The 11,410-nt window shown below is 41.2% G+C and overlaps 1 protein-coding gene across 2 annotated transcripts in view; it reads left to right on the top strand.

The window, feature by feature from the left end:
• Positions 1-9,469, top strand: part of LONRF3 (LON peptidase N-terminal domain and ring finger 3) — a 30,261-nt gene extending 20,792 nt beyond the window's left edge. For both annotated transcript variants that reach the window (XM_042479025.1, XM_042479026.1), the window contains 4 exons: positions 1,176-1,334; positions 2,484-2,646; positions 3,144-3,293; positions 3,689-9,469. In XM_042479025.1, coding sequence (XP_042334959.1) covers positions 1,176-1,334; positions 2,484-2,646; positions 3,144-3,293; positions 3,689-3,850 — 634 coding nt within the window. In that variant the 3' untranslated portion in view covers positions 3,851-9,469. The remainder of the gene's footprint in view (positions 1-1,175; positions 1,335-2,483; positions 2,647-3,143; positions 3,294-3,688) is intronic.
• Positions 9,470-11,410: the final 1,941 nt, after the last annotated feature.

Below are 11,410 nucleotides of genomic sequence, written 5' to 3' on the forward strand. Positions count from 1 at the left end.
TTGTGCTTTGACAGTGCGAGCAGTGCATTCATGTGCAGGGAGGTCAATTCAAAGACCTTTCATAAAATTGTATTTTAAGATGGAATCTGAAACTGGTTAAATCATTATTATAACATTTGTTCTTCAATATAAATGTACTTACCTAGCCTTCAAATATTCATCATAGCTGCTACTGACTGTTAAAGTGTGTATACATTTTTGGTGGACACACTTTAGGTTTAACCAGTGAAGATGGGAGAAGAACCATAAATGTAAAACATTTGATCCATATGCAGAAGTTTAGAGGTTCAGTCATTCTCTTCTTAAGAGGATCAGTTAGCAGGTAATGGGGGAAGGATCCCCCTGAGATCCCAGAAAACAGCTGCCAGTCAATGAATTCCCATATACTAGTGGACATCGTGGATGCTCCAGCCAGCACGGCCATTGGTCAGGGATGCTGGAGAGGTACACTTCAAGATCACATCAATGCAGAGCTCAATAAATTGCTCTTCTGGATTACAGTTCCCAGAATCCTGGGACTTGTATTCCAGAAAATGAACTTTTTCAAAGTTCTGCATCTATGGACCAAAGTTTGGGAACCACTGGACTAAGTGAAGAACTAGCTCTAAAGCCAATTGATAGGCCCAGCTATCCACTGAAGTTTGGTTCCAAGCCCATGGTACCAAAACCTGTGGATGCACAATTCCCATTAAATACAATGGTGTAGTAAAATGGTGTCCCTTATATAAAATGACAAAATCAAGGTTTGCTTTTTACAATGTATATATATACTGAAGTCATGGATAGTTGAATCTGTGGATAAAGAATATGTGGATATGGAGGCCTAGTGGAAGTAGAAACTAACAGATGTGTTAAGTTTCCAAGTTCCCATTGATTTATGGGTTCTCTCTATTTATGGCTAATAATAAGATAAGGCTAATAAATTCTGTGTCGACACTGCAATGTCTTGTTGCAAATGCGAAATACAGATTATTTTCAAATCTGGATCATAAAGTTCGTTATAGACAACATTTGAAAATAGTTTCTTGGTTGATTATTTGGGGGGGGGGGGTTTGAAATAAAAAGAATTAACAAGGCTTGATTTCATCAGTGTTCTCCTTCAGTTAAATACTTTTCATATCCTGTTTCTTTGTTGTTTGTATGGTAAGCTTTTTAACGGAAGCTCTATCCTACAGTTTAAACAAGAATGTGCCCATATTTGTCTGCACGATGGCATATCCCACTGTCCCATGCCCACTGCACATCTTTGAGCCATGTTATCGTCTGATGATCCGGAGGTGCATGGAGACTGGAACCAAGCAGTTTGGAATGTGCATTGGGGACTCTGTCAAGGGGTAAGTGAGTGAGTGAAGAGAGAGAGAGTAAATTGAACACTTTAACTATTATGGCTCTGTCCTATGTCAATATGAGATTTATAATTTAGTAAAGAACTGAGAATTCTCCATTAGAATTCTTCTAGTTCACACTCCTCTGATAACACCAGAGCTCTCTAGCACAGAATACTAAGGATCTCACTGAACTACAAATCCCAGGATTGTTTAGGATGGGGCCATAACTGTTGAAGTGGTATCAGACAGCTATCCAGTGTTTCAAATAGCTATCAATAAGTGGTATCAAATTGTGTAGTACAGAGACACTCTGTATCAAGGGAAGGGATATAGTTTAGTGGTGCATTATAGACAGAAGATCTAAGGTCAGACCATCACATCTCTGCTGGAAAGGATCAGATTGGAGGAGAAGGATCCTTCTCTAACTGAGACCATGGAGACTTGCAGCAAGTCAGAGTAAGCCTGACAGACTTTTTTGAACTGCAAGGTCTAGAAGCTTCTTGTATATTCACCAAACAAACCTGGGAGTAGTAGGGGAAAATGTTTTTTTCATGCTTTATATATCTGTCCTTTGCTTTGAAGATTCACTTCTTTTGTAGTTGGATACTGCCTTAACTTAATTCTGTTATTGGTTATAAAGGCTACATTTGCAGAGTTAATGCAGTTTGACCCTGCTTTAACAACCATGACTCAATTCTATGAAATTCTTGGACTTATAGTTTTGTGAGATGTTTAGCCTTTCCTTTCAGAACTATCAATCCCAGGATTCCATGGGATGTAGCCATGACAGTTAAGGCGGTTTCAAGCTACATTTATTCTGCAATGTGTTAGCAGCTGAAGCCTTCGTGTCATATGTGGTGGCACTTAAAAAGCAGTAGTAGTAGTAATAAAGCCATAGAACAGGTTGCTTGCCTGGATCTGTAGAACATTCACTATAGCTAATTAGGAAGGAATCTGTTTAAATCTGAACAGATTGCTGGAGCAGCCTTTGAGAATCTAGCTTTTGAAAACCTGACCAAGGAACAAAGGAAATGCGTATCTACAAATTAGCAGTGAATAACAGTCTTCTGCACTATGAGATCTGCAGCGCTGTAGGAGTGACTGGCTGCAAAAACTAAATCCTCTTTACATTGCTTTGGCTCTTTTGGAAAAAAGGTTTGCAGATTATGGCTGCATCTTGGAGATCAGAAATGTTGACTTCTTTGCCGATGGCCGGTCCGTGGTTGACAGCATTGGCAAGAGGAGGTTTAAAGTGATCCAGCACAGCCAGCGTGATGGATACAACACTGCAGACATTGAGTACATTGAAGATCAACCAGTGAGTATAGCTTGAATTGTTATTGTTGTATGCCTTCAAGTCATTTTCAATTTATTTTGACCAGTTTAAAAAAGACCTTGCTACACCTACAATTGGCGAACTGGTGCCCAGGGGAACTGATATACATGGACCACTTCACTCCATGTATCTGAGGAAGTAGACCAAGTCTACAAAAGTTTATGCTACAATTTCCTTCACATAGTTGGTCTCAAAGGTACCACAAGATCCCTTCACATACTAAAAATGGTATTATTACATGTCACGTTCTATTCTTCCAAAGAGGTGAAGGTGACAAACGGCAAAAGTTAATTTTTTTTGTCCTCACAACAACCTTGCATGGTAGGCTAGCATGAGAGGGAGTGCCATGTCTTCTGGTTCATAACTCAAGCTTGCCATTCTGAAGAGTGTGAAAATCCCTCATATTCTCAGATACTTAGTATTGCAACTAAAACTCTTCTTTATGTCCCTTTTTTCTGACACTCTCCACCAAATTCTAGGTGCAAGGAGAGGAATATGCTGAGCTGATTGTTCTACATGATTCTGTATATGTTCAAGCCTACACGTGGTTTGATTCTCTCAAGCCAGCGCTCAAGAGTCGTATCCTCAGCCACTTTGGTCCGATGCCGGCTAAGGATTTGGATCCACAGGTACGAGGCATTTTAAACAAGAATTTCAGCTTGCTTGTATGCATGGCAATACACTTATTTGTAGGCATATGAGTACTTGGAGTATTTCTAGCCTTTGTTTCAAGCAGCTCGTCCCAAACCAGCAGTACTCCAAATATACCTCCAAGTTAGGAGCAGCAGATTAAATGCAGTGCAAAGCAAGGGCTGTGGGGGGTTTGGGGGCCATGCTGGGTGGGGGATTCTGGGGGTTGTAGTCCAAAAAAGGCAATGTCTCAAGCTCCTTGGTTCTTGTGAAATGGAAGAATTCTACAGTAACTATGTACTGCATGAAGAAGTGCCGCCTTCTGTCTGTCCTGACTATCCCACCATTCATGTTTAAAGTAAGGCTTATTCTCTCCATGCATCTTCTGTTGCAGGCCAGTCCTAATGGACCCTCCTGGTGCTGGTGGATACTAGCTGTTTTACCGCTTGAGAGCAGAGCCCAGCTCCCATTTCTTGCCATGACGTCCCTGAAAGACCGCCTTAATGGCATCAAGCGCATCCTGGCCTTCATGTCCCGTTCGAGATCTCGACGATGATGATGATGATGATAATGATGACCTCAAGAGTTTCTGTGAATCACCTTGCAATACTTGAGTGCTTGAGCATCACTCTGCTAGTTGCCACTGCTTCCCTATAGCAGGCCTTTTCAACTTCTCTCCTTCTCCATCTCACTGTTTCTAATCCTTGGTTGGCTGTGCAGAAAACAACAGCCCTTCAAAAGAGAACAGAGGAGGCATTTGTAATACAAATTAACCTTTTGCTTGCTGGAGATCTTACATTCTGTTTACCAAGTAAAGTACAGTAAGAGACCAATTTTTGCCTTCTATGTGTGAAAGTATATTGCCCTATCTATTCAACCTGCATGCAGAAAATATCGTACACAGAGCAGGCTTAGACTCAGAGGCAGGAGGAGTGAAGATTGGAGGAAGGAACATTAACAATGTAAGATATACAGACAACACAGTACTACTGGTACCAATAAGGACCTGAAGCAATTACTGAAGAAGGTCAAGGAGGAAAGTGCCAAGGAAGGCTTAATGGTGAACATTTATGAAAACAAAAATAAGTGCCACAGAGGATCTACGAAAATTTACCCTAAATAATGAGAAAATTGAAACATTGGAAGAGTTCCCATACCTGGGATCAAATATTGGTCAGAATGGAGAATGCAGTTAAGAAATTAGAAGAAACCTAGGGTTGGGAAGGGCAGCTGTGAAAGCACTGGACAAAATCCTAAAGTGTAAAGATATAACTCTGAACACACTAAAGTGAGGATCATCCAAGCCATCATATTTTCCATCACCACGTATGGAAGTGAGAAATGGGCAATGAAGAAAGTCAACAAAGAGAAGCTCAACTCATTTGTGATGTGGAGCTGGAGAAGAATGCTGAGGATACCATGGCCAGCCAGGAGGAAAACAAATTGGTTCTAGAACAGATCAAACCCAAACTCTCCCTGGAAGCCAGGATGACTAAACTGAGGCTGTTGTACTTTGGCACATTATGAGAAGGCATGAATCATTGGAAAAGATAATGATCCTAGGAAAGGTAGAGGGAAGTCGAAAGAGAAGAAGACCACATGCCAGATGATTGGACTCAACCCGAAAGGCCATGGGTCTGAGCCTACAGGACCTAAGCAAAGCAGTGGAGGTCTTGGAGATATCCACAGGGTCACCATAAGGTTGACTTGAGGGCAGTTAGCGACAACAACAACATGTGAAAGAGCTCTACATCTAGCTGCAGTAATGTTTGATGAGAAGTCTTTTGCAGAAGGAAATGGTTGCAGCTTGGTATGTCTGCACAACGAACATCAGACTAATCCTTCAATAGAAACTGGGATGTATGCAGCCCCAAACATGTTTACTCAGAAGCAAATCCCAGAAAATTCAGTGGGTCTACACTTTTGTATGATTCTGCTTCAGGCTGCAGCCTTAATGTTCTTGATTTGGTTCTTCAACTGCTGCACTGTTTGAAACAAAATACCGAAGTGTTTATATATGTGCATGTTTTCTGTTTCATGAACACTGACAAATGAAAATGAATACATTGCAAAAGTGAACAAAATGGAAGTGAACATAATTACTATAAAAGTTTTTTAACAGATTTTTTAAATTTAGTTTTTGGAGAAAGCTGCATTGAAATCACTCTGGTGTAATGTGAAGCTGAAATACTACAAATATCACTGCATTTCAGTGAACTGATAAAGTCTTATTCCAAAGGGTTTTGGTTTTTATATAACTTTGTATAACCATGTTCAGATGTTTGGTTGGCTATTTTATTTTATTGCACTAACATTTTGGTTACCTGGTTTTCAGCTGTAAATAGAAGCACAACCCTATGCATATTTATTAAAAAGTAAACTCCATTGCATTCAATGGCACTTACTCATGAGCAAACAAAAAACTTTTTGCTGTTGTGTGCCAACTTATGGTAACCCTTAAGTGAACCTATCATGGGTTTTTCTGAGCCTGAGAGTGCATGACTTGCCCAACCACAATACCAAAAACTTTAGGTTAATAATTTTAAGATTATTTATTCTCGCTATCAAGAGCCACAGTTTACCAGTGCAAGTCTTGCCTTGTTTCGCTATGTTCTGCAAACTTATTGGTTTGCATCATGTTAGTTAGTCTCAACTAGAGTTGAACAATTACGAGTCAACAAGTAGATTAATCTAACAGATTCAATAAGCGTACTCCGGTCAAGAATAAAAAAGGATTTGGATCATTGGCTGTTTATGGACAGTGATGGAAGCTGAGTGGGAAATGCTTTCTCTGTCATATCAGTCCTGTAACAGATCTCTAAGGCTGGAAATGTAAGTGATGCTAAATCCTTCCTTGTGAACCTTTGAAGGAAATGGCCTAGTGTAGATATAGGAAGGCCACCCATGACTCCCATATGTCAACTCCCAGAAGCCCAGAAAGCATGGCCAAAGGCCAGGGATTCTTGAGTTGAAGTCAAAAATATCTAGAGGACCAAGAAGCTATGCTTCTTTACTGTTCTTTCCCCTCAAATTTAAGCAAGTACTGCATTGAAAACATGTGATGTAGTTCAAAGGGAAATTGAATTACCCTCTTTTTATAAGCCTAGTATAAGACTATTCATATACCAAGTTTTATTTCTATGACCAAAAAAAGCTGCAGAGGATGACATTACCAGCTTTTTGTAAAAATTTTGATCAACTCACAATTTGCTTTTAAATTGGTAATATAAAGATCTTGTATTTTATATGTACTGAAGATGTCTTCCTATTGTCTTTCTAGACACATGTTTCTTAAATTTGTTATCCATAAAAATAGGAGTTTGTTACAGTGAAACCAGATGTCCACACAGGAGGGAAGAGAATTATTTGCTGCAGCAAATGGGTGCCAGTGGTCTAATGACACAAAGGGAAGAAACAGGCATACATACATACATACATACATACTTTTCAACATGGCAATCACAAAACATCCTATCTCTAAGTAGGTATAGAGTCACCAATTAGCAGGTTACATTTCTAGAGCATCCTAAATGGGTCACATAATGCTATCCCATAAGAATCTTGCATTGCCATGTTGTGCTAGGCACCAGCCATTTCAGGCGCTGGGTATTGTGGGTCCCATCTGGGTCTGCCATGTTTGTATTAGGCCTCATAGTTTAGCCCCACCACCCCCTTCTTGCTTTCCATTTCTCTGCTTCTCTGTCAGGATGACATTAACGTAGGGTTGCCATACGTCCGGACCTCCAAACCAGGAAAAATGTAGGACAAATTTTTCAAATGTAGGACACTTTTTTGTGTGTCCTACATTTGAATGGGAGCCTCGCTGAGGGGAGGCTTTCCCTTGCCGCCTGGGCCCCGGGCCTCGCCGCGATTGCAGCAGGGAGCGGAGCCCAAGCGGCGAGGGAATCCTCCTCTCAGGGAGGCTTTCCCTCGCTCCCTGGGCCCCGGGCCTTGCCGCAATCACGGCGGGGAGCAGAGCCCAAGCGGCGAGGGAAAGCCTCCTTCAGCTTGCCATATCCTGCCCAGGGGCGGTGGCAATCCCGAGGGCGGGAGCAAAATGGGGCGGGACAGTGTGGACCCGCCCCAAACCGGGAAAGTCCCGCCCCCAGGCGGGATATGGCAAGCCTACATTAACGGGGTCATTGGCTTTCTCTTAGTAAACTAGTAAACTTGCTTAGTAAATTTGGGGTTATTCAGACAGTGAAAATGATCTGGGTTAAATCTGGCTTGAATCTTTGTTGTCCAGATGCATTTCAAATGCATCCAAATTGGGGAAAGCTGCCAAAAAACCCACTTAACCCAGGATAATCAATATCAGGGGTTTTCCTGGGTTTTTAAAAAAGATTTGCATTATCGGCAGTGTGAATAATTGATGCAAATAGACCCAGGATAAAAAGGAATAAAACTCTGCATGCCTTGAATGTGTTTCAAATACATTCGCATTGTCAACTCCATCATTATTTGTGAGCATTTGAATTTGCAGAGATGCACAGAGATGTAAATATATTTTACTACAGAGCTTGGGTCGGTTCTTTTTCTTGGCTGTAGCTCCCATGGTTAAACAACTGTCCATGCTTGCTTTCAGGTTTGGGGAGCTGTAGTCCAAAAAAACCAAACTTTTCCAAGTTCTGTAAATGTTTGAAACCCAGGGTGCATCTACATGCAGAAATGATGCAGTTTGACACCACTTTAACTGGCATGGCTCCATCCTAAAGAACCTTGGGATTCTGAACCTTGGAGACCTGGGATCGATTCCCTGCTCAGCCATGGAAACCCGCTGGGTGGCACTGGGCAAGCCACAGCCCCAGAAAAAAAAGTGATAGGGTTGCCCTCGGCTCGGGTAGCCATAAATCGGAAGTGACTTGAAGGCACACAACAACAACATAGCACCAGCATTCTTTGCAACAAGGCTACGGAGCTTATAAAACTACAAATCCCATAGATGGAGATATAGCACTTAAAGTGATATCAAACTGCATTATTTCTACAGTGTAGTTGCACCGCAAGTCACTAAAGACTGCAAAATTATAGCAATTGGCAAATTAAATGCCCATTCTCCTAAACAAAATACTGTGCAAAATTATGAGACTATCTCTGCAAATTTGTCTCAGATACCAGTTCAGGCTGTATGATAGTTCAATAAAAAGTGAGCTTTTGTAGCTGAAAATTAGTAGATTAAAAACTACAAAGCTTGCATAATTCTCTTGGATTCCTTTGTAATTAATAGTATTTACAGTACCTGCAAGTTTTCATAAAAGGCAAATAAGCTAACTCCTGGATTGAAGTGCCTGCATTCTGTTGGTTGCCATTTGTGAGCTTCTCACACTTCATGAGCCATATACTTTTCCAGAAGATGCAATTTTAAAAGCTCTTGACGCTACATTTTAAGCATTTAAAAGGTTTACAAAGCAGAAGTGTAGCAAAATTACGTCAAGCTTTTTACATGCTTACTGGCAAGGCATAGGCCTAATCTGCACTAGCAGCAGCATAAGGAGGTTGAATTTTGAGGTTCAGTGTACCATTTTAGAATGCTCACTCGTGTTAAGAAATCTCCCTGCAAATAGAAATCTAGTATATTGGGAGAAGGTTCAAGTCAACTTCATTCCCTGATCTGCTCCTTTTCTACATATAAACTTTTTTTAAAATGGCATCCCATTTGTAGATCGGAAAAGTGTTGTGATTTTTACTACCATAAAATTCTACCTCCTCATTCTTCTGTGTATAGACCCTAAATCAAAATGGCTGGTTTGGGGAGGAGAGCTGGCGGAAACCTAATGAATGTGGTATATTTTGCTATTCCTCAGTAATTCCATTAAACTACATGATTTTTCGAATGCCAGAAATTAAGCCATTTTAAAACAGCCAGCCTTTTGTAGAACATGCATGGTTCCATCTCTTTGTGCAGAATCTTTAAAGATAATAATAATAAACACAGACGACAATTATCTTGCACTAAATAAACTTGAAGTGTAAACTCTTTATCATGGTTCAGCTACCTCTTTCTGTAAAATTGGTTTTTTTATTATTTTTCAGTTCAGGTTTGTTATCGTTTGAGATGTTATTTTCATAGTCTAGCAAAATTGTGCATTAGGGTTTACTAATGATGACATCAGCATTGATGCTTTGTGTGAGTAGTGATTTTGCTCAATAAATACTATTTATGTTGACTCTGTAATGTGTCTTTGTGGCTGGCTTCTGTGTTATATTACTTTGTTTTGTTTTGTTTTTTTAACCTGAGGTTACATCTGTTAACATTGATGGTTTATCTATCAATATGGCTGGCAATCGCTAGGTATGGTTGCCCTGGTCTTTGCAAAATTAACTCCCAGAAGGTGCATGCACACATACAAACACACACATCCTAGAGGTTATAGAAATTTTATTTTTCCCTTAAATATAAATTGCCCATTCCCAACCTGGTGCTTTGTATTAGGCTACAACTCCCATGATCTCCTTGAAATGATGGACATTGCAACCCAAAATGTCTAGAGCAGAGGTGGGCAACGGTGGAAGGCTGGGGGCCATATTAGCCCCCAAAAGAGGGCTGCATCCCACTCTTGCAAAAAACATAAAATCAAATATTTTGCCCCCAAATGCACCTAAGCACACTTTAGGGGACATTCTCACCATGTTTGGAGTCTTCAATGGATCCTAGAGAATATTTTGCATCATTTTGACCCAAATATTTTTTGGGGGGAGGGGGGTAGAAAAAATTGTTTTGATCCCAAGAGGGCATCCAAATTTGGTGGAATTGTCTTCCACAGCTTCAGAGGTTATTGTGGGACTTTTTGGAACACTTTTAAATTTGTATTTACCCCTGGGGGCAACATGAAGCCTATGGGAACATTTTGCCAACCTCTGAGCAAGAGAGTGCCCACTTTGAGGAAAGCCCCAGTTATAGTCCTTTTACTGCGTCACATTTTATGTCCATGGACTGTATTTTGAGGACATTTGTGTTCATGCACATCCATCATGTTGTGATGATGATTATGTACATAAACCCACAGGGTTGTTTGAGGGCTTCATCACTCCACAAGTACACAGGTAACACCACATTCGCTTTATTTTGTTATACTTTTATAAATATGCAAGTAAAGCAACTAACCAACAAACAAATTCACTGGCAGGACAATGCTGTAAAGTAGCATCAGGTTCTCCCACCTAGTGAGGCCAAAAACAATGGACCTTACCACACAGGGGCTTTTTGAACGTCAGTTCGCATTGGCCAATGCGTATTCGTGTTATATAGCATTGGAGTTCCACACCTGTGAGCTCTGAATACGCATTGACCAATGTGATATAACGTGAATACGCTTTGGCCAATGCGTATTTACGGCTGGGTTCCGAACTGAAGGCAGCCGGCTCCTCCGTTTTCCGAGTCCGCAAAATTAGGGGATCGGCTGGGTCCGCATTGATGGCCAGTGCGGAACCTCTACTGCTTTGGCTGGTGTGTACATCCAATCCGCTGGTTCTCCTGAAGATCATCGGTTACAAATCTCCCATGATGCTGCGCTGGAATTTCCCCCTTCTCCTTCCGGTGGCCCTTTCCCCTTTTAGCACAACCGCTGGGGCTGGGAGCGTTATTTCCACTGAATGAGATAAAGCAGAAACCTTTTGTTACGGGGGAGGGGGGAATGTGTGTGTTGTGTGTGTGTGACACAGACCACACCAAAGAGGTGTGGGGGCAAGCCCATACATGGCAGCTAACACTTCGGCTGCTCCACAGTTTTGTGTGTGTGGTGTGGTGGTGTGTGTGTGTGTATATATATAATATATGCGTGCAGGTGCATCATGTATATGTAAAGGTGTGTATATATCAGAATATACGATACACCACACACACCACACACCACACACACGCACACCACACACCACAAAGCTGCGATGTCACACAGATAAAATAACGGCTTCCACCCACTTTGGCAGTAACACTATACAAGTGTGTGTGTGTGGGATACATATATCACACACACCAACACCACCACACACACACACACACATATATATATAAAAAACACTCAAGCAGACAGATGTGTTGGTACACCATCACTAAAGAAAGGCATCACCACTGTTGGCTGCGGCACAGGGGTGTCGTGTGGTGTGTGGATATATATAG

The sequence above is a fragment of the Sceloporus undulatus genome, chromosome 7, assembly GCF_019175285.1.
Source record: "Sceloporus undulatus isolate JIND9_A2432 ecotype Alabama chromosome 7, SceUnd_v1.1, whole genome shotgun sequence".
NCBI classification, from domain to species: domain Eukaryota; kingdom Metazoa; phylum Chordata; class Lepidosauria; order Squamata; family Phrynosomatidae; genus Sceloporus; species Sceloporus undulatus.